The sequence below is a fragment of the Mya arenaria genome, chromosome 6, assembly GCF_026914265.1.
Source record: "Mya arenaria isolate MELC-2E11 chromosome 6, ASM2691426v1".
NCBI classification, from domain to species: domain Eukaryota; kingdom Metazoa; phylum Mollusca; class Bivalvia; order Myida; family Myidae; genus Mya; species Mya arenaria.
This window is the reverse complement of record NC_069127.1, coordinates 8,164,315-8,189,521: the sequence shown is the minus strand read 5'-3', so window position 1 is coordinate 8,189,521 and position 25,207 is coordinate 8,164,315. Positions and strand designations below refer to the sequence as shown.

Below are 25,207 nucleotides of genomic sequence, written 5' to 3'. Positions count from 1 at the left end.
TCTATAAAATCTAGGCCAAGTTCGATATTGGGTCATCCGCGGTCAATAACTAGGTCACTAGGTCAATTAGTACAAAAACCTTGTGAACACAATAGAGGTCACAATTTTAGGCTAATCTTAATGCAACTTGGTCAGAATGATCATCTCTATAAAATCTGGGTCAAGTTCGATATTGGGTCATCCGCAGTCAATAACTAGGTCACTAGGTCAATTATTAGAAAAACCTTGTGAACAAAATAGAGGTCACAATTTTAGCCTTATCTTAATGAAACTTGGTCAGAATGATCATCTTAACATAAGCTAGGTCAAGTTCCATATTGGGTCAACCCAGGTCAAAAACTAGGTCACTAGGTCAATTAGTAGAAAAACCTTGTGAACACAATAGAGGTCACAATTTTAGCCTAATCTCAATGCAACTTGGTCAGAATGATCATCTCTATAAAATGTAGGTCAAGTTCGATATTGGGTCATCCGCGGTCAACAACTAGGTCACTAGGTCAATTAGTACAAAAACCTTGTGAACACAATAGAGGTCACAATTTTAGCCTAATCTCAATGCAACTTGGTCAGAATAATCATCTCTATAAAATCTAGGTCAAGTTCGATATTGGGTCATCCGCAGTCAAGAACTAGGTCACTAGGTCAATTATTAGAAAAACCTTGTGAACACAACAGAGGTCACAATTTTGACCTAATCTTTATGAAACTTGGTCAGACTGATCATCTCTATGAAATCTAGGTCAAGTTCGATATTGGGTCATCTGGGGTCAAAAACTAGGTCAGTAGGTCAATTAGTAGAAATACCTTGTGAACACATTAGAGGTCACAATTTTAGCCTAATCTCAATGCAACTTGGTCAGAATGATCATCTCTATAAAATCTAGGTCAAGTTCGATATTGGGTCATCCGCAGTCAATAACTAGGTCACTAGGTCAACATGAAGTGTAACATCCTGGCGTGATTTCTGCATCAGACATTTTTTTATGGCAGGATGAAGGTTTTATCCTTTAGCAAATCTGTGTTAACCTGAATGTTCCATTATTGTCTGATAGCCTGACATTTTCCCAGTTTCTTCTTTCTTATTGGTGATCAAAGGTTTAATAACTAAACCATTCAGTTATATCTTGGGGGAAAAATCAAGCAAAACTGATTTAAAAAAAAGCTGCTTACAATGAATAGTGCAAGCAAATTATTAGTCTTGTTAGCTCACCTGTCACACAGTGACAAGGTGAGCTTTTGTGATCACAATTTGTCCGGCGTCCGTCTGTAAACTTTTACTTTAAACGACATCTCCTCATAAAGTAATAGCCAATTTCATCCAAACTTCACAGGAATGTTCCTTGGGTGGTCCCCTTTGAAAATTGTTCAAAGAATTGAATTCCATGCAGAACTCTGGTTGCCATGGCAACGGAAAGGAAAAACTAAAAATCTTCTTCTCCCAAACCACAAGGCTTAGGCCGTTGATATATGGTAGGTAGGATCACCAAATGGTCCTCTACCAAGATTGTTCAAATTATGGCCCTTGGGTAAAAATTGGCCCAGCCCCGGGGGGTCATGGGTGTTCTCTATATGTTTATAGTGAAAACTTAAAAAATCTTCTCCTCTAAACTTACTTGGCCTAGAGCTTAGATATTTGTCATGATTCATCGTCTAGTGGACCTCTACAAAGTTTGTTCAAATTATGGCCCTGGGGTCAAAATTGGCCCCGATCCGGGGGGTCATGGGTATGCTCTATATGTTTATAGTTAAAACTTCAAAAATCTTCTCCTCTGAAATTACTTGGACTAGAGCTTAGATATTTGGCATGATTCATCGTCTAGTGGACCTTTACTAACATTGTTCAAATTATGGCCTTGGGGTCAAAATTGGCCCCGCCCCAGGGGGTCATGGGTTTTCTCTATATGTTTATAGTTAAAACTTCAAAAATCTTCTCCTCTTAACTTACTTGGACTAGAGCTTAGATATTTGGCATGATTCATTGTCTAGTGGACCTCTACAAAGATTGTTCAAATTATGGCCTTGGGGTCAAAATTGGCCCCGCCCCTGGGGATCATGGGTATACTTGATATGTTTATAGTTAAAACTTCAAAAATCTTCTCCTCTTAACTTACTTGGACTAGAGCTTAGATATTTGGCATGATTCATTGTCTAGTGGACCTCTACAAAGATTGTTCAAATTATGGCCTTGGGGTCAAAATTGGCCCCGCCCCGGGGGGTCATGGGTTTTCTCTATATGTTTATAGTTAAAACTTCAAAAATCTTCTCCTCTTAACTTACTTGGACTAGAGCTTAGATATTTGGCATGATTCATTGTCTAGTGGACCTTTACTAACATTATTCAAATTATGGCCTTGGGGTCAAAATTGGCCCCGCCCCGGGGGGTCATGGGTTTTCTCTATATGTTTATAGTTAAAACTTCAAAAATCTTCTCCTCTTAACTTACTTGGACTAGAGCTTAGATATTTGGCATGATTCATTGTCTAGTGGACCTCTACAAAGATTGTTCAAATTATGGCCTTGGGGTCAAAATTGGCCCCGCCCCTGGGGATCATGGGTATACTTGATATGTTTATAGTTAAAACTTCAAAAATCTTCTCCTCTGAACATACTTGGACTAGAGCTCAGATATTTGGCATGATTCATCGTCTAGTGGACCTTTACTAACATTGTTCAAATTATGGCCTTGGGGTCAAAATTGGCCCCGCCCCGGGGGGTCATGGGTTTTCTCTATATGTTTATAGTTAAAACTTCAAAAATCTTCTCCTCTTAACTTACTTGGACTAGAGCTCAGATATTTGGCATGATTCATCGTCTAGTGGACCTTTACTAACATTGTTCAAATTATGGCCTTGGGGTCAAAATTGGCCCCGCCCCGGGGGGTCATGGGTTTTCTCTATATGTTTATAGTTAAAACTTCAAAAATCTTCTCCTCTTAACTTACTTGGACTAGAGCTTAGATATTTGGCATGATTCATTGTCTAGTGGACCTCTACAAAGATTGTTCAAATTATGGCCTTGGGGTCAAAATTGGCCCCGCCCCGGGGGGTCATGGGTATACTTGATATGTTTATAGTTAAAACTTCAAAAATCTTCTCCTCTGAACTTACTTGGACTAGAGCTTAGATATTTGGCATGATTCATCGTCTAGTGGACCTCTACAAAGATTGTTCAAATTATGGCCCTGGGGTCAAAATTGGCCCCACCCCTGGGTGGTCATGGGTTTTCTCTATTTGTTTAAGAAATCAAAAATCTCATCTGAACTTACGTTGCTTAGAGCTTAGATATTTGGCTTGATTCATCGTCTAGTGGACCTCTACAAAGATTGTTCAAATTATGGCCTTGGGGTCAAAATTGGCCCCGCCCCCTTGGAGGGTCATGGGTTTTCTCTATATGTTTGTAGTGAAAAGTTCAAAAATCATCTCCTGAACTTACGTGGCTTAGAGCTTAGATATTTGGCATGATTCATCGTCTAGTGGACCTCTACAAAGTTTGTTCAAATTATGGACCTGGGGTCAAAATTGGCCACACCCCGGGGCTGATGGGTTTTCTCTATATGTGTTGTAGTGAAAACTTAAAAAAATCTTCTCCGAACTCACAAAGACAAGTAACGTCTTAATTTAAACTGGATAACATATTTAGTACACATACCAATTTTCAATATGGGCCACATACAACAATTAATAACAAATATACATATATAGATACACACGTAAAATCAAGTAGTGACAAGAGCTTAGATATTTGGCATGATATATCATCTAGTTGACTTGTACCAATATTGTTCAATCTTTGCCCCTGGGGTCAAAAAATGGCCCCACCCGGGCGGTCATGGGTTTCCTTATATATGTATATGATGAAAACTTATAAAATCTTCTTCTCCGAAACCAAAAGGCGAAGGCCTTAGATTTTGGTATGAAGCATTGTTTATCGGACCACTATTAAGATTGTTCAAACTTTAGCCCTGGGATCAAAATTGGCCACGCCCCGTGTTCATAGGCTTAGGTTTTCAATATTTGTATATAATGGAAGAATGTGCAATATATGACACGTGAGCGATTCAGGGCCATTTGGCCCTCTTGTTTATATTTTCAGAGATATATCTCAACTAAGGGACTAATTTTGATATTGTCAAAGAAATTACTTAACTAAGGGACCAGTTAAATAATTGCAGAAGACTAGCTGCTGTTGATATTTTTCATATAATTCATTTAAAATACTGTTAAACATTGCAATTTTAATTTTATTTCTGAATATTTCCTTTTGCAATGATGTTCATAAGTATTAATTGAATTTTGTTTCCTTATACATGATGTTTTTAACCCATTCATTTTCTGATTACAGTTAGGTGTGTTCACTTTAACAAAATGTCTTAAAATTGTTATAGTTTTATCTAGAATAATGTCTTTCAAATGCTTGTATACTTATCAGTGAAGTACACAAAAATCCATCCACCCAAGAAAGAGTTCCTGCAAAATATCATTCAAAACCACATAATTATCTTCAAATATGATATAAATCATGAGTAAACTTGAAAATACATAGTACAAGAATACAATGTTCACATCATCAAATGCTACCTGAATGGGGAGAAACATTTTTTTTAAGAACTACTTGAAGGGGTACTACGACCCAGAAGCATTTTGTTGTGGGCTGAAACCTGAAGAGTGCTAAATACAAAATTTGCTGTGATATGATGTTTATAGAGAGATATTAGCCACAGTTTGACCCATTTTCTCTAAACAAGACATACCAATTGTGCGTCTATAGGAACAAATATGGTAACAAGGATGTTTGTTCTTAAGACTGTTGAGATTAATTCTTCAGAACGATGCATTTCCACGAGTCAGAGAGTCTTAGGAAGGTGAAAAGTTCAATTTGTTAATTAGAATACAAGGTTTTATTTGGAAAAATAATGCAAGGCTTTATTTGGAAAGGATTAATTTTACTTTAGATCAATAACGCGATCATTTCCATTTGTTTCATTCCCTTTCTAGTCATTAAATTCTATCTATTTGTTCGATTTTTTGATAAATTTACCGGGGATGTTCAGCAGTTTATAGTTTCATGTTTTATTTGTTAAAGCATTAGTTAAGTTCAGGGGCCACAAAAAGATACTGCAGTAAAATGAACTCACTTTGCTTCGCACAGAAAAGGCAGCATTATAAAGATACATCTTGCTTTGTTTTGTTTAAAGATGTTCAATGTTAATGCTCTAAGATATAATGGCCTTGCTCACAGATATTCTGTTGGCCACAATATAGGGGAATATGGGAATGGTATTTCTCCTTTGTTCATGCAAGGATCTTTATGAAACTTGGGTCACATGTTCTAATCATCAATGTTTGTAGAATCCTTGTTTGAGCTGTTTCAGTTTAAGCTTAAGGTCACTGTACAAGGTCCATGCAGGTTGCTAAGCATAGTAAAGGAATAAAGCAGCTGTTCCAACACAACATCGTTTCAAATGTAAGACAGAATGACTTAGTGGGTGCAGTGGGTGCAGATTGGATATATTTTTCACTGATCATTACAGGCTGGCCTCCAAGGAGGACATGGGCTTTAATGGGTTTAAGTATTTGAAGAGTCAAGCCTGAATTGAAATATTTGGTGCAGCAGCAGCTTCAGGAGAAACAAATTAACTAATTGTTTAAAATGCTTGTAGTTTTTATGGTTGAAATAAATGAATGAAAAGCAATTTAAAGAGGAAGCATTTCATGACATTTATGGAAGGTCGAGTTGACCGGTCGACAGGACATTTTTTTCTTACAGTGGAGGTCACTCAGATAGAATATATAGTTGAAGCATTATAAATAGTAGAATTACATTAATATAATTAGGGATGCAAACGAATAGCAAAATTGATATTCGAATATTCGGTAATTCTTTCAATCAAATATTCGAATAATTGATTACTAAAATACATCTTTTAGGAGTTGTAGTAAACTTTAATTATTATTCACTAAAGTAATAGCTGGGGCATTTAACCCTACTTTGCCGTAGCTTGTACGCACGGCGGACCCTGATTTTTCCCAAATGGGTCTCTGGAATTCCCCATTTTCAGAAAGAGTAAAAGCAATACATAATGAACAAAAAAAAAAAAAAATTGAATAATTTCAATTTCGTTGCTTTTATATTTGTAAACAATGTGAAATTAGATGGATTCCTGGTCAAGTGGCGTTATGCGCCAATGGAGGGTCTCCGAAGAATGAGAAGCCTCGTTCTGGGATTGACCGCTACTGAAAATAGCTATGAAAAAACACGGGAACTAGGAAAACGATTAAACCAATATATGAGGATTTGGACTTCTTTATTGTACATCAATAGAGGAAATACATCCTAAAACGCTATACTTAACAGTTACATTTTAAATCATGAACATTGTATCGGAATATTGAAACCAGTTTATAGCACATGCATGTAACAGCATTATTGTACACATGTCATTCACATCATTACGGCGATTTGAGCAATGTTGCACAGCTTAATTTGCATCCAAGACTGTTAACAGTGCGATGATACCTATTACTTGGCGATGCACTTTATTAGAAGAAAAAGAAGACAACACATGTGGAGACAGATTCCTTAAATCCTTAATTGGCATGGATATTGAAATTTAACGAAAATTATTCAAACTTGTTTGATGTCCTTTGTCACTTGGCAGTTATTGCAAAATTACAGGGAATGTTTATTGGACCCGAAGATATGTCCCAAAGTGACATATGGCGCTTGTATAGATTATATTCATCACATTGACGCCTCTGTCTTTAGGGGCTGATCGTTGTAAAAACAAGACAAACAAACTTTATACAAAAGAACAGAGTTGAAGGCAATAGTTTTTTTATTCTATTTATTCAACATATTGTTTTCGAATATTCGAATACTGATTTTAACATTCGAATGTCAAACATTTGATCGAATATTCAAATATTCGAATATTCGTTTGCATCCCTAATAATTACCAACAACTGAGGTTTCATGTTTAACTCAGCATGTTTCCCCAACATAATTAGGAGTTTTGATTGATTGATAAAGTTAATAAAATTAGAAAATAACCATGGTATTATCGTATATTGGTTGTTGGTGGGAATGTCGGTGTGGCTGTTGTCTGGTACATGTCTTGTCAAATTAGGTGTTGGTATCTAGTGAAGGGTAACCTGTCAGTTAATGGAGCCCTGATAGTGTTTCATTGACATTCAAGATTGCTGGGCTAGCAGAGGTTATGTTATGGGAGTTCCAGGCTGTCACTGCATGTTTGTGTCCATACGCCTTGAAGCACAATATTATGGAGGAAGGAACTGTAGCAGTCCTCGAAAATCAAGGCTGAATTTCGTTTACAAGGTTATCTGTTTATAGAAGAAAAAAGGTTGAAGTATTGTAGTGGCCTTGGCCTTGTTGTTGATAATTCCCACAGGCGCAACTGCCTGACAGCTTGAGGGCTTCAAATTAATATTCTGCAAAGCATGTAAGATGTTGTTGATTATATGAGATGATAATATACTCTCTGCGCAACAATCTTGCAAGCCCATGAGCGTAGGTGTAAAGAAATGAGCAATGACTGAACAAATGGAAGGAAAATGTTATTCTGATTGACTTTTCCTAATATTTATGTTAGACATCAGTGGAAGCATACTATTGTTGATGCCTTTCAGACCCATGAGCTGCAGTTTTGATGTAATCTAATATAAAACAAAACTGATGAGTTTGAAAACTTCTGGATGATCTTTAATTAAACTTCATACAATTGTAAAGCACAATGAGATGAAGTGCAGTGTACAAGAACAATAACTCTATTTCAGCTTAACACAGAGCTACTGCCCTTCGTTACTCCGGAGCATAACTTGACAACTACTTGATGGATTTAATTAAGGCCAAAAAACTTCTGGATGATCTTTAATTAAACTTCATACAATTGTAAAGCACAATGAGATGAAGTGCAGTGTACAAGAACAATAACTCTATTTCAGCTTAACACAGAGCTACTGCCCTTCGTTACTCCGGAGCATAACTTGACAACTACTTGATGGATTTAATTAAGGCCAAAAGCATAATTAGCGTGGCGGGGCGCCCCGCTGCCCTTTTATGGCGCCCTGCTGACTTTTCAAACGCCCCGCTGTGCCCTTTTCATTGACAGAGCCGCCTTTGATGATAAATAAAACAAATAAATCGCCCATTTGTGTCATCAAAGCGACATTGACCTCGCCGAAATTTTAACACATTGTAAATCTGTCAATCAGCGAGTATTTGGCCACTGTCCCATTAGTCAAAACATCGCAATTAGCCATAGGGTAATCCCCTAATCCGATAATTGGGCCGTGTCATCCAATTACCAAAACATCGCCGGTAGGCGGAGCTATTGAAAGTTAACCAATCAGAATGTACATTGAGAAGAACCTGATAATATGATATACGTTCATTAAAATGAGATAGAAAAGGCGACATAATTATGAAAAATCGTGTCAAGCATTGATGAAGTTAAAAAGTAATTGTTATATGTATTGAACAAACAATGCCAGACATTTTAAACATTGATGTTTTTGAAGCAGACGGTCATAGCCATCTCGGGCCATCGGCAAGGTGGCGCTAAGAAAATCAAAAACATGACGTATCACCAAATATTTAATTGGTTTTCGTGAAATGTTCATGATAAAAAATTGATTTGTAAACACAAAAACATATTATTATTTTTGCTTTATGTAGAGTTTTAATACTTACAGTATTTTTCTCCTGTTTACGATGTCAAAAATATCGGCGAGATCGCCATTTTGTCAGAACAATTTTCCGAGTTAATTTCTCAACCTCCCATTATGTATTGGTAAAGTTTTCATCAAGGACAGTGATTTAAATGTCATTTGGTTCTTAAATGTCAGCATATTATTTAGCCAGAGACAAGTAAATAACAGCATAGCTGAATGTGACATTCGTACCCTATCCCGAACGTACCAAAATAAGATTCGTCCCCCTACTATATTGACAGGTCATTTATTAGTCATTTTGATTGTTTCAAATCCTTAGCTGTCTTGGTTTTTGTTTCATTTTTAGATGCTATTTGGAGATAAACTATGTGACATTGACACATACACTTTTGCTGAGCCAAAATTGATACATTTTTTATGAACATTTTATATAGTTATAGCAATCAGTTTGAATGTGAATATAAACTGAGGTGTGTGTTATGGCATAGTTTTTGTATCAGGTGTTACGAAAGTATCACTTCTCCTTAAAGTCTCCCCACTTCTCCCTAAATTGACTGAAGGGAGAAGTCACTTCTCCCAAAGTTTTCAGGAGAGTTTTAGAATTTTAATATTCTATCAAATATAAGAATAGCATTATAGCACAAATGTGAAATTGGTAAATATGAAAAATTGACAAATCTGAGGCACTCTTTTTCGACATCTGTCATACAGACAAACATGTTCAACAATACATGCATTTATATTCTAGAAAATGTATATCTATACATTATAATTAATACACATTATACAGTTCTTAATAAATGAATGGACTTGTATTTACATTTTATGCTTTAGTACCTTTTAAAATTGTCTCATACGCAGTTAATATGGTTGTTTTTGAATAAAAGTCAGCCGCCTTCTATTCTAGATCTCTTCCCCCCCCCCCCCCCCCCCCCCAAAAAAAAAAAAAAAAAAAAATGCCTACCTACCTACCCTCTTTTTTTTGGGAAGGAGACAGGAAACGAACCTATTTTTTTTTTTTGCCCTAAACTTCATACAATGGTAAAGAAATGTAGTGTACAAGAAAAACCATAACTCTCTTTCAGCTAATCACAGAGTAATTGCCCTTTGTTACTTTTTCTTGTCGGCAGCATAACTTCCTAATTTCTCAATGGATTTTAAGTATACTACATACTTTGGTCAAGCATGATTATTGGAAATAAAGCAGTGTACAATAACCTTGGAAGTTATAGCCTCTTTTCAAAGAAATAGTTTGCCATTCTTGTTTGGAGGAGCCTGCCGTTTGAGGCTATTTGTCTCTCCTGTGTCAGCTCTAGTTATTGTTGTCTGGGATATATTCAAGTGATGCCTGAAACTTTCACTGTGGTTTCCACTTGTTTCACTATAATTATGAAAGGACAGAATTTGTAGAACTTCTTAGATAATGTCTTTCTCCTTTCCTTGACAATTCTTTGAATTTTTCAAGACTGAATCTGCTTGAATTGGTTATAAGCTTCAGGAGGACTGCCTTTGTGTCTGCAGTCAGTGTACTTCAACTGTTTTTAATCACTGTTCTTCGTAATTATGTAATGGTATTGACAAAAATTTATAGCAAAGACAGAAATCAGATTATTTTTAGTGTTTACCGCAGTCAATGACGCAATGACATAATGTTTTTTAAAGGAAAAAAAATCAACTTAATGAAAAATTTTATTCACCTAAAAAGTTCTTTGTTAGAGAAAATAATGTATACCGGTAGTTCATGAATGTCACAGTATGTCAAATTAAATTATGTGTTCTGAAGGAGTGATAGCAAAACCATTATTATGAAGTAACATTGATATTACGAGTAGTGCCACGAGTACTTGGGTAACATACTACTGTTTGCAAACAAAATTGATTTTAAATAGTATTATTTTCGGCAATTCAAAGAGATAGGTTTGTAACCATGCCTTTAAGATCAGAATTTTAAGGTACGATTAAATTGGTCAGTTTAAGTTTAACCAATTCATACTGTACATGAATGAATGCTTTGCAAGTTATAATGAGCCTGCCTCTTTAGTTGTTAGTTCATGATGATACGTCAAAGAATATGCCAAATTGCTGATGACTGCCATCTGGATATTTTGATCAACAGGCTGATATAGATCAGGGCTCTCACTAGGCTGAAAATTTTGGGAGAAGTGACTTCTCCTTTCAGTCAATTTAGGGAGAAGTGGGGAGACTTTAGGGAGAAGTGATACTTTTCGTAACACCAGATACAAAAACTATGCCATACCACACACCTCAGTTTATATTCACATTCAAATTGATTGCTATAACTATATAAAATGTTCATAAAATAATGTATCATTTTTGGCTCAGCAAAAGTGTATTTGTCAATGTCACATAGTTTATCTCCAAATAGTATCTAAAATGAAACAAAAACCAAGACAGCTAAGGATTTGAAACAATCAAAATGACTAATAAATTAACTGTCAATAAAGTAGGGGGACAAATCTTATTTTGGTACGTTCGGGATAAGGTACGAATGTCACATTCAGCTATGCTGTTATTTACTTGTCTCTGGCTAAATAATTTTAAATATGCTGACATTTAAGAACCAAATGGCATTTAAATCACTGTCCTTTATGAAAACTTTACCAATACATAATGGGAGGTTGAGGATTAACTCGGAAAAATGTTCTGACAAAATGGCGATCTCGCCGATTTTTTTTTTGACATCGTAAACAGGAGAAAAATACTGTAAGTATTAAAACTCTACATAAAGCAAAAAAAATAATATTTTTTTGTGTTTACAAATCTATTTTTTATCATGAACATTTCTTCAAAACCAATCAAATATTTGGTGATACGTCATGTTATTGATTTTCTTAGCGCCACCTTGCCGATGGCCCGAGATGGCTATGACCGTCTGCTTCAAAAGCAACATTGTTTAAAATGTCTGGCATTGTTTGTTCAATACATATATCAATTACTTTTTAACTTCATTAATGCTTCACACGATTTTGTTTATAATTATGTCACCTTTTCTATCTCATTTTAACTAACGTATATCATTTGATCACGGTCTTCTCAATGTACATTCTGATTGGTTAACTTTCAATAGCTCCGCCTACCGACGATGTTTTGGTAATAGGATGACACCGCCCAATTATCGGATTAGGAGATTACCAAATTTTATGAATGGCTTATTGTGATGTCTTGACTAATGGGACAGTGGCCAAATACTCGCTGATTGACAGTATTACAATGTGTTATAATTTCAGCGAAGTCAATGTCGCTTTGATGATACAAATGGGCGAAGTCTGGGAATTTTAGGCGACCACTTCGCCGAAGTCGCCCCCTCGCGAGAGCCCTGTAGATGTTGCAAATGATTTCAAAATTCACTTGTTCGATTTGGGCTGAATTAAAGCCGCAATCATTAAATGCATCAAAGACTTGAAATGCTTAGTTCATTTGCAAACGGTAGGAAGTTTCAAGGAAAGATACCATGAGATTAGGTATGAGAGTGTATTGGAGAGGGTGATTCAGCCCTACATCAGCATGAAGTCAGTCATACAATGTACAATGCCTTTGTTTCATTCATAGTTATATCAATATTTCTATCATTGTATTGCTTAATTAAAGATACCAAATATTGCTTGATTAAAGATACCATATTGACGGTATTGCTTGAATGTAGGTCTCATTTATTTTGAAACTTCACAAACTTTGATTGGTGTATGGGAATAGGTTTTTATCTGCTGCATATTAATTTTGATGTCACTTCCTGTTTTTACACCTTGAGTACAATGTGTCCTAGTGTACTGATCATTTGTTGACCATAAAAAGCCAGAGGCCAAAAAACACTATTAACCATGCGTTTTTTGGGCAGTTTTGCGAGTTGCCCCCGATTTTTCCTGACCCTGGACATTATTTTTTTATTTTTCACTATACTTTGCCATATAAGCTTTTCCCAAACTTTGTTCATTTCTATAATTTGCCCACCCATCTAACCAGGTCAAGTCAATGCTTAAGGCCATGTTGTGAATTGTTAATTATTCTTAATTAAGGTAGCTGCTATCAATTTTCATTGTTTTATTGAACTCTTACTCACTCAACCCCTTATTTACAATTGACTTGGTTCAAACTCAAAACGTAGTTTGAACCCTGAAAATTATGATACACTACGTTGGCTACCATGAAATATATCCCTGCAATTTACCATGGTGACGCAATCTTGCAAAAAGTGCATGGTTGGTAGTGTAGTTTTTATCAGCGAGCCATGCACTGATAAAAAATTTAATCCTGTGAAGTTGGGATTATTACACTTTCATAATTCAAGTAAAAATGTGAATATTCAAGCTAATTAGTTCAAAAGTCTAATTTTGATGACTGACCATTGCAGGTGAATGATGACCATGCAGTGGGCATAGACTGGACATCAGAAACTGACCGGCTGCTGGTCGCTCAGATGGTCATTAAACTGGCGGACATCAATGGACCAGCCAAGACACGCGACCTACACACTTCGTGGACAGATCGTATCTCGGAAGAATTTTATGAACAGGTGAGTAGGGCAGAACTGGTTGTGTTGAGATTTTTCTGAAGGGGGGGAAGCATCGGAAATTTGTCCATGAGTTGCTTTGCCAAGGTACCTGGCTTTAACATGGTCTGCTTTGAAGATGTATAAGTTGGCGATCAAAACTCATTGACATGTTTTACAGTTTGTAAAGGGGATGAAATTTGTGTTACCACATCTAAGGTTGCAAACCTTGGGAACACAAGGAATATTCCACTTTTATCATCTGGCTTAATCAATTATCATTTAATATCTATAAAAAGAAATAACAGATTTTCTGACTCCTAGCCATGAAGCATTCCTGAAGTGACGCAGCATTCCTGTGATCATGTAGCTTTCCTGTAGACACATAGCTTTCCCATATTTATACAACAAACCAATTGTTTTCTACATGAAACACTACATAGAAAGCCTATCATAGAGACCTCATCATTCCATGTACATTACATTTGGAAGGGTGATAGCAAAGAAGGTCTATGTGGTATTCAATAATGGCGCTCATAGAACTATTATGCTTTCACTGATCAAGTTACTTCTTCACATTATTATGTCTTCAAGGAAATAAATACTTAATGTCTCTGTGTGCGTGCAAGTCAAATGTGCCTCCCTCTAGAATGTAAATAATCCCTGCCAGCTAATAGTCATGATTTCTTGCATGACAATCATAAAATTGTAATCAATTGATAAAAAAGGAGTTTCTCCTTAATAAAAGTGCAGCATTGACATTTATATATTTACCCTTGAACTGATATTAAGTAATGGCATATTCCTTGGAACTATATTACGTAATGGCATATTCCTTGAAACGCTATTACTTAATGGCATATACCTTGGAACTATATTACATAATGGCATATTCCTTGGAACTATATAGCGTAAAGGCAATATCTTGGAAATTTACTACCTAAAAGCATATACCTTGAAATGATATTACATAATGGCCAAATTCCATGGAATGATATTACATAATGGCCAAATTCCATGGAATGATATTACATAATGGCCAAATTCCATGGAATGATATTACATAATGGCCAAATTCCATGGAATGATATTACGTAATGGCCAAATTTCTTGGAATGGTATAACGTAATGGCCAAATTCCATGGAACGATATTACGTAATGGCCAAATTCCTTGGAATGATATTACGTAATGGCAAAATTCCCTAGAAGGATATAACCTAATGGACAAATTTCTTGGAATGATATTACATAATGGCCATATTCCATGAAATGATATTACATAATGGCCATATTCAGTGAAATGATATTACATAATGGCCATATTCCGTGAAATGATATTACATAATTATCTTCTTTACATACAAAGGTTAGGGTAATAAAGATACAAACTTGCCATTCGCCAAACTAATGCAGCGGACTAATGCAGGCTCCGCTGTATTCCCTTGAAGGTTCTTTAACTAATGATATTATTTTGTAAATATTCACTATGCACAATATGATCAAATTCAGTTAAATATGTAATGTTCTGTAAACATTTTAAGTGAAAAGTACTATTTTGATTTTTTTTTTGCTGAAGGTCATGGTCACAATTATTTATTACGGTGTTTGAGCCTTGCTTCCATATCTCCTCCACTGGTGGAAGGATAATGCCTTCATTTTGAATTGGATCAGAAAAAAATAATGATTTTAAAACTTGATTCTTTCAAACTTAACCTATATAAGACACTGTGACATCAACTGATATGACCAAGTTGTCCTTTATTTTTCCTATATTTCCAAGGTAACAATGCCATTTTGAAGTAAACTCACTGGCAAAGCTATCCCATAATCCATTATACATAATTATTTGCCATCAAAAGTTTGCAGATGATGGGTATAAAAACTAGCGACTCAAATCCATTAAGATGTGTTGCTGCCCATCATGCACAATGCCATACCATAGCTAGATGTGGCTAGTATTTTTCTTTTGTTAGGATTCTCGTATTTCTGTATTTTCAGGGTGACGAGGAGGCGAGGCTGGGCCTACCGATCTCCCCATACATGGACCGGCGGATCCCACAACTCTCCAAGCTACAGGAGACATTCATCAACCATCTAGTGGCGCCACTTTGTAACACCCTTGTCACCGCCGGGCTACTCCCTGGCACATGGGTCGACTCCCCCGAAGATGATGATGAGCCCGAGCTCTCTGACAACGACAAGGGGGACCCGTGTCTCAAAGATAGAGAGGATGAAACAGAGACAGATACAGAGTCTGGTATGTTCAAGCTGTTGTTAAAAAATGTAAGCGTAGCAAAATATTCATTTACCAGTGTTTACCAATGATGAAAAACTGGCCCTGTGAAGTTTTAATTACTCGAAATTGGCCGAAACCAAACAATTTTGAGAAAAGGATTGTCAAAATTAAGACAAGGTACAGGACATGTTCCAATAAAAATTTGAGACAATCTTAGTGTTTGTTATGTTTTATATGATTTTTTATAAACTGGCCAGTATTTAAGATGTACACAAAGTTTAGGAAATTAGATAAATCTTGTAACCTTTTGTACTGTTCATACAGATTTAAAACTTTTTAATTTCGATTCTGTAAGGAAATTGGTCCCAGTACTTAAATAGTTGACAGTATATATTTTCAAGTAAATATAGATGTTTAGCCATAAACAAAGCTTGAAGACAATGTAGAATTTATTTTATTTTCGTCTAAATGGTGAGCTATGCTAGTTTAATATAGTCAAAATGGTATAGTATAATAAATCATGGGAAAGAACAGTTTATTTCTGACTCAGGAACTTCTCCAACTTTGGTAAAATATGAAAAAAATATCCAAGAACCTGAAAGCATTGCAGTTACTCTTCTAGTTTGATTTCTTACTTTACTGTCTGGTTTGTTGTGGCTCCATCAGCTTTCTTAGTCCACTGCCTGCTTTTGTACTCTACCATCTTTTTCCCAACACTTCCAACTTTTTCCTGACACTTCCATCTTGTTCCTGTCTTTTCTGTCTTGTTACTAACACTTCCATCTTGTTAATAACTCTTCCGTCTTTTTATCTTTTGTCTTGTTCCTGTCTCTTCCGTATTGTTCCTGACTCTTTCATATTGTTCGTGACTCTTCGGTCTTGTTCCTGACTCTTCTGTCGTGTTACTAACTTTTCCATGTTGTTCCTGACTCTTCTGTCTTGTTACTGACTCTTTTGTATTGTTCCTGACTCTTCTGTATTGTTCCTGACTCTTCTGTCGTGTTACTAACTTTTCCATGTTGTTCCTGACTCTTCTGTATTGTTCCTGACTCTTCTGTCGTGTTACTAACTTTTCCATGTTGTTCCTGACTCTTCTGTATTGTTACTGACTCTTCCGTCTTGTTCCTGACTCTTCTGTCGTGTTATTAACTTTTCCATGTTGTTCCTGACTCTGCTGTATTGCTCTGACTCTTCTGTCTTGTTCCTGATTCTTCTGTCTTGTTACTGACTCTTCTGTATTGTTCCTGACTCTTCGGTCTTGTTCCTGACTCTTCTGTCTTGTTACTGACTCTTACCTATTGTTCCTGACTATTCCATATTGTTCCTGACTATTCCATATTGTTCCTGACTCTTCTGTCTTGTTACTGGTTCTTCTGTATTGTTCTGACTAGTCCATCTTGTTCCTGACTCTTCTGTATTGTTCCTGACACTTCCATCTTGTTCCAAACACTTCCGTATTGTTCTAGACTCTTTCATCTTGTTCCTGACTCTTCAGGCTTGTTTCCAACACTTCGGTCTTGTTTCAGACTCTTCCATCTGGTTCCCAACTCTTTTGTCTTGTTCCTGACTCTTCCATCTTGTTCCTGACTCTGGGGTCTTGTTCCTGACTAATCCATAATGTTCCTTAATTTTACCATCTTGTTCCTGTGTGCAGGAGTTCCGGTGGGGACTGTGGTGAAGAAGTCGAGAAAGATAAACTGCATATTGACACGCAACATGAAGGAGAACCACTCCTTCTGGGTGGAGAGAATACGAGAGGAGGAACAACAGAAAGCCCTTGCTGAGAAACTGGATAACATTCAACAAGTGAGTTGGGTTATATGATGAGTGTGTAGGAGGTGGGATGTGTAATCTTGCCATGGGGATAGGTGAGAGGGGGAGTGGGGAGGTCTAAAGGTCCTTGCCAAGAAACTTGACAACAATTAACAGGCAATGGGGAAATGGTTTGGAGGCATTCTCCCTTGTTACATGTATTTCCAGAGTTAGAGCTTTGTTATCATTTTAATTAAATTTCTTATGTTATGGTGCTTTTTTCTTTCAAAAAGTTAGAATTTACAAGAACATCATTGAATCTTGTTTTAATTAGATTATGAGGCTTGTGGGGTGAAATTTTAAAGGTTAAAAATTGTACCTACTTGTAGAGAGCAATAAATCTCATACCTTATTGTTTGATGTACAGGAGTCGATTAGCCTTGAGAAGCCTGAAATGGAGCCGATAAGTGAGGAATCTGAATCCCCTAACTCCACCACATCCCCAACGTACCGCCTGCCTGATACCCAAGATGACTCCAGGGAGGTTTCCATAGCAACAGAGCTGGAGAATGCTAAACAGGAAATGCCAACCATACAAGTGTCGTCTGCTATACAGGAAGTGACTTCAAATGATGACAACCGAAAGCTCTCCATTGTGGAGGAAAATAAAGACAGCAGTGTGAGAGATGAAACTTGAACTTGTATAAAAACAACTACGACAGCCGTGGGACTGTTATTTTTTTGTCCTTCCATAGCATTAGATAGTTTATTTATTCTTCATTTGTATTATATATTTACATGTGTGCTCGCCTGTGAGTGCACTGTTCAAAAACTGATATTGACATAAGTGATTGTGATAATATTTTTATTTCTTACTGATTATTGTTATTTATAATGGTAGAAGTAGTTTAGCTCTACTGCAATCAGAAATTTTCTCTAACGACTTATATACTCAGCATGTACAGACCTTCTTTTTATAGTCATTTATTTAAATCTGTTCAGGATTTTTATTTCTTTACATCATTTGTAAACGCTTGCAAATATAGAATACCAAGTATGTTAATATGCTCGCAAAACGGGCTATTCCATTCTACATTTATGTTATGTTGTTTTATTTTTCGCATCTTTTGTGCTCAAATCTGTTATGTTGATAACTATGTCAAGTCATGAACAATTGGGGAATAACTCTCAGGTTAAGGGCGCTTACAAAGCCTGGATCCCCGATACATGTATAACCTATCTCTCTCTCTCTCTTTCCCTCTCTGGCGCTGTTATAATCTAATAATATGTAACATGTTGCATTTCAAAAACGGGGCATTACTTTTGAAAAAAATAACATTTTAACAAAATTCCTTGACAATACGATTGTTACTGTATCGTTACTAAGTAACGTTGCATTCCAGAGGCACTCACTCAAAGATTTCAGGTTGGCAAATAATATTATTTCAAAATCTGTGCAAAGCAAGTTGTTCTACGAGTGTTTGAACCAAAACCAAACAGCAATTGACAGATTGACTGTATTTAATAGAATTTAAAGCTTTGGATAATTCTATTTTTCATTGTATAGCTATTGCCCTTTTACAAAATGAAGCATTTTCGGCCAGCCCCCATTTTCAAAAATTTATGAACAATAGATTATTTAATTGAACTTTCAAAGAAAACCTTTTAATGTTACAATGTTTTTTTATACATTATACACAAAATTTCAAATTGTTCATGTCCGACTTTTCCGAGCCATGAGAAAGTCTACCGAATAGATGATTGGCTACATTACAAATGATATTGAAACGTGGTGCCCTTTTTGGTTACTGTATACATGAGTTTTCTCTTACCTTTAGACATTTTATTTGTCACCATCCCATAATCATTGAGTTGTTGGGCCTGTTTTATCACCGATCCCACAACAAATGGTAACAAGGTTGAGAAAAGATGTTTTCATTTTCTGTTAACACGAGTATTGTAAATCAAAATCATTGTTTTACATTTCAAATCAATAAGGCAATATATTCAGGGTTTTTTTGACGAGTATTCGTAATGATTTTATTGAACAGGAATTGAGTGTTTATCATCTTTGTAAAAATGAACGTAGAAAATGCATTATAATGACACAATGTCATAAGATTGATGATAATTACATGATGTCATAAGATTGATGATAAACCATTATAATGACGCGATGTCATAAGATTGATGATAAAGCAGGTTCAAAGTAACGTTTAAAAAAAAACTGCTGCCGTCGTATTATTATATATAATACAAAATATCAACGATTCTTCCGTCGCTGATTGTAGATATATATATATATACAGTTGAACACCTCACTTATATTTTAAGCAATAATATGTATTCAGACTTTTTTGAAAATTATTCTTAGAATTGATTTTTAAGCACCATATTTTTAGATTTTTTTCTCTATTTTTTTTAGTACTCATCAGTTTTTATTGGTAGTTTTTATTGTGAAATGACTCGACTTTCACGGAAAATGTATTATGATAAATAAAATAAATACTTGGCATAGTATATGAAATGAGATATTTTTACTTTTAAGAATTGACAAATGTAAATGGCATTTTATTGTTTTTAAACATATTACAAAATATACAACTACCTTTTGATTAGGGCAGATACATGTTAATCCCCATGGTTATTTTCTATAAATGTAAATATACAGGTATGATTGTAATAGTTGTTTATTTCATTCTTAATTGTAATTATTATCGATAAGTTATGTTATAGTTAGAGTAATACAGAAAAGGGTTTGTTTTTTCGTGTGCAAGGTACTTTGATTTCAGATCATATACATGGTTAGGATTCAAGAAGCATATAGAAAGAAATGCTTGGGAAATACGACCCCTGGAGATTTTAACTCGCTAGAGGTTTTTACTTTTATATTTCAAACTTTATTATTCAGTGTGTTTGTTAAAGTGTTGCCATAATTTAAGTTCTTTATTTTTTGTTGCCGCGTGCAATTATTGTATTCAACATGTTTCTTTGTACCTGGACGGTGCGAAAGGGAGGTAATTCATTAAGGCATGTCTAAATTGGCCTGTACGAGTTGTCTCCCATAGCTGTTGGCACAAAACTACATTTGAATTCAATAAGCCAAATGAACATTATATTTCTCTAGCTCTACACATTAAGATCTGATCACAGCTTCTATAACTCCAAACAAGAAGGGTAATCTATGTGTTTATATTCTGCATTAATTCATTGATGTATGTGTATATTTTGATAACTATTTTTGTCTAAAGTGAATTTTCAAATACTGCTACTTTTTTCATCAAATACTGCTATTTTTTTCATAGATGATATTTATACCATTGTCGAATTAATTTTCTAGAAGTAAACTGCTCTGGCCTATTAAAATATACCAAATGTGCTAAAAATACTTCACTTTTATGATGTGTCAAATTATATTACTGGGCAGTTGCCTAATTCCGGATTTGCCTAAATATTCGGAAATCGTTTGAAAAGCGTTTCGGCGACCGTGATCAATATAGAATGATCACAGTCTACGCAACTGACCTCCATAGCAACAGAAACAACGCAGCTATTCGAGTATAACCCCAAAATAAATACCTCTAAACTTTCGCTTTCCTAAATGTCAATATTTAGTCACGTGGGGGATGACGTCACACAGCACGAGCTTTTATATTAAGGTTCCGACAGGGTTATCTTTAAACACTAGACCTACTATACGATGTTTATGACTTATTGTCAATCACTAAATACAATGCCAATTACATATAAAGTAAATAAATTGATGATATCATTGTTTTGTGTTGTGCAGCATTTGATATGAAAACGAAGCAAAAATGAAGCAGATTCGTACTTTCAACATTTTGCAAATTCGGACAAATTAGTAGTTCGGATACGCCGTAAATACACATACAAATACTTCAGAGATGTATAAAATTTATATTCAGGTTAAACATTTAATACATGATGTTCATTTAAGTAGCATTTAAATATTTTTATATTGACATGATAATGTTTACTTTGTTCTTTGAAAAAATCCGAATATTTAGGCACTGAATGCAGGTTTTTGGACGTCGTTTTTGCCCTTATTTGTACTGAATATTATATTATAATTAATTGTTTTTTTCTTTTATTCTTTTTCCATTTTGGTTGATATAGGACCAAACATTTTTCTATTAAAATTTTATGCACTTATATTCAGTAATTATGACAATATTTTAAGAATACTTCAAAATTGATCCGGAATTAGGCATCTGCCCAGTACAGAAGGCTGTATTGTTTTACTTTAATGGGTAGGTTGTTTGATATTATGTTTCATTAGTTATTTTCCAATCACATTTACAGTGTAAGATACAGGTAGTTCAATGTCTTAGATGTACATCAAGAATGCATGCTTTCCATTTTGTTAGAAGGGAGAAAACAAACTGTTCCTAGTGCTCATTTCTGGGCCACTTAAAACTGTTCCATTTGAAACCTCGACCTCCATGTGAACGAAACCCCTCGACCTACATGTGTACATGTATGTAGTTCTGTTTGAGCCTCTCGACCTACATGTTTACATGTATGTAGTTCCGTTTGAGCCCCTCGACCTACATGTATACATGTATGTAGTTAGCCATATTTTAACTACGGATCATTGTAAACAGTGATACAATATTTTATATTTCATAATGTAGTGAAATCATGTTACAAGGATGTTTGAATACACATTTGTTTTGCTATGAACATGACTGATATTACATCATGTTACAAGGATGTTTGAATACACATTTGTTTTGCTATGAACATGACTGATATTACATCATGTTACAAGGATGTTTGAATACACATTTGTTTTGGTATGAACATGACTGATATTACATCATGTTATTTTGTCTAGCCTGCTTGAAGCTGCAGCCTCCCGTTCAGGTTGAATTTGTACACTCCTAGTTGTCTACCCCTTGTATAATTTTCTTCCATTCTTTACTCTTACATAACTTATTGATTTTTAGCTTGTGTTGTTTATTTTTTTCAAAGAGAAAACTTGAATTATTGTGCTACCCTTGCTGTCTGTTTCTGTGTCTATGCTGCAACCATTAATAATGATTCTAATGTAATGTAGAACACATGCTTCCAGAGACAATAGGAATAGATAACTCTTGCATTAATAATCATTGAATTATTCCCCTTTTCTACTAAAATAACAGATGAGCAGTTACAACCGCTTGCTGTGCTCTTGTTTAGCATAATCAAGGAAGATTATTTCCAGAGAAATTTTAATGGTAGATTTAAAAAAAAGAGTAATGTTTTATACATTTAAGCATGGTAACATGTATAAATTCAGTGTATGATGGTAATCAGCTTGTATTCATGTTATAGTTCAATATTATGGACGATGTTATTCAGCAACTGACTTTCAATTTTCAATGACTTATTATTCAATCAAAAAAGTATGATAAGAATAGTTTGGGATTTTTGTGTGAATAATTACATAATTTTACAGTAAGGGAGACTGTAGTGGTCATAAGGTGTTGTTGGACGTTGTGGATCTGTTCAGTCTGTGGTATTTCTCCATTAGCTGGCCACTGGTCAGTCTCCACCTGCTATCATGTGTCAACTATTGTCTGTTTCTGCTACTTGCCAAGGAGTGACAGTCTTTTGTTAACAACATATTGTTTATCAATACAGTGTGTTCTACCTTATTGTTATCAGCTTGTTGGATAACTTTAATAACACATTAACTCATCAATGTTTCTTAATGACTTTTCAAAATGTATGTCTTTATTGCAATTACCTCAAAAAAATATGTAATGGGTTTTTTATGTTTGTTTTGAAAAATAGGGAAAAATTTATGAAATCTAAAATGCCAGTTCCAACTTCCATTGATTTAGCATTGATATTGGTTGGTTAATGATGATGGTATGGGTGATGATATTGGTTGGTTAATGATGATGGTATGGTAATGATATTGGTTGGTTAATGATGATGGTATGGGTGATGATATTGGTTGGTTAATGATGATGGTATGGGTGATGATATTGGTTGGTTAATGATGATGGTATGGGTGATGATATTGGTTGGTTAATGATGATGGTATGGTAATGATATTGGTTGGTTAATGATGTTGGTATGGGTGATGATATTGGTTGGTTAATGATGATGGTATGGTAATGATATTGGTTGGTTAATGATGATGGTATGGTAATGATATTGGTTGGTTAATGATGATGGTATGGTAATGATATTGGTTGGTTAATGATGATGGTATGGGTGATGATATTGGTTGGTTAATGATGGTATGGGTAATGACAATGGTTGCTTAAAGATGGTATGGGTAATGACAATGGTTGGTTAATGTAGGTATGAGTAATGATGATGGTTGGTTAAAGATGGTTGGTAAATGACAATGATTGGTTAATGATGGTATTGGTAATGACAATGGTTGGTTAATGGTGGTATGGGTAATGATGATGGATGGTTAAAGATGGTTGGTAAATGACAATGGTTGGTTAATGATGGTATGGGTAATGATAATGGTTGGTTAATGATGGTATGGGTAATGACAATGGTTGGTTAAAGATGGTTGGTAAATGAAAATGGTTGGTTAATGACAATGGTTGGTACATGGTGGTATTGGTGATTATGTTTACTGTATTGTGGTATATATTCTGTTAATTAGATTCTTAAGACTATTTCTTATTTTGTATTAGTACTGAGTCTCTTTATCGGGGACAGCTGTTGAAATAAATTATTATGAATGTTTTACCTCTCTTGTTTGTGGCCTCTTGTAAGTATCATAATAACATTTATTTAGTAGAAAAATTCGAAGAATAAGGAGGCTTTACTACTCGCCCCAGCGTCCGCGTCAGTGTCTGGTTAAAGTTTCACCAAATGACCAAACTTCGTATGTAGGAGCAGTTAATGGAGGACTTCCATTGGATTCAATTTGGGGCCCTTGGGGTCAAGGCCAAGGTAACTGTTCCTATAAATTAAAAAAAAAAAAAACCAGTTACTACTGAATCTCACAACAAAGACAGATGTTCTTCTGTTTATCATTGGGAAATTTGTTTCGTCACATAGCAGCCTTTCTTGTGTAGCGTAACCGCATAGTTGCACGATTACCGCCCTTTGTTATAAATTAGCCATTTGCGCTTACAAAGTTAAATGTCTGGCGGTGTATTTCAAAGGTTAGTTTTACATTTTAGACTTATTTATTCCATACAACTATTTTATTAGCGACAATAATAATTAAAGAAATCATGTTAAACATTATTAATTAACCGGGAGTTGTTTTCATAAAGAGTATAAGTAAAAATAAAGCTGTCTCCCTTTATGTTTTCGCAAAGTGGAATATACCCGTTTTACCCATCTTAATAATGAACTCGTCCGCCCGGTGAGTATATAAGCGCGTCGCTTAGCTAAAAGATTCATTCTGTGTTTGACCGCCGTCGAGGTAACATCAAACAGTAAACCGGAAATAGTCTTTTGAAGGCAAATAATTAGAGTCTTGACTTTCTGGCTGTTTATTATTGAACACAGAGCATTGCGATCTGTGGGATAAAAAGGCACCAGGAACTTGACATCTACAGGGTTATCTAGCGTTCCAGTTCAAGTAGCCAGATACATAGAGCATTGCGATCTAGTCTGGTGAACGGAGCTGGTGGCTAGAAACTCTAATAAGCCTCATACCTGACAACTGCGTTGGCCACAGAGCATTGCGATATGCGCGCTGACAAAGGTTAAGGTATTTTGCATCGCCAATAAACAAGCTCCCGTAAGAGAAAGCCATTCATCATTAAAGTGACTGAAATTTATATAAACCAATGCATAATCTTTGAACCCTGATTATTTGGTTGATTATGTTTTAACTCACCAATCATTTTTCGAATCATTTGTTTTAATCATAAGGCAAAGTAGCCTGAGGAAAATTTATATAAGAGCGATCCATATAGGCTCTACGACACCGATTGAACATACAGCCGGCACGTTACACTTGTTTACTTTTTAATTTGACTTTTTAGCTCACCTTGGCACAAAGTGCTCAAGGTGAGCTATTGTAATCG

General features: G+C 35.3%; 1 protein-coding gene across 3 annotated transcripts in view; it reads left to right on the top strand.

Annotated features, from left to right (window-relative positions):
- Window positions 1-23,907, top strand: part of LOC128237189 (cGMP-inhibited 3',5'-cyclic phosphodiesterase 3A-like) — a 133,066-nt gene extending 109,159 nt beyond the window's left edge. For all 3 annotated transcript variants that reach the window (XM_052952496.1, XM_052952495.1, XM_052952497.1), the window contains 4 exons: window positions 13,060-13,221; window positions 15,197-15,455; window positions 17,089-17,240; window positions 17,614-23,907. In XM_052952496.1, the coding sequence (XP_052808456.1) occupies window positions 13,060-13,221; window positions 15,197-15,455; window positions 17,089-17,240; window positions 17,614-17,883 (843 nt within the window). In that variant the 3' untranslated portion in view covers window positions 17,884-23,907. The remainder of the gene's footprint in view (window positions 1-13,059; window positions 13,222-15,196; window positions 15,456-17,088; window positions 17,241-17,613) is intronic.
- Window positions 23,908-25,207: the final 1,300 nt, after the last annotated feature.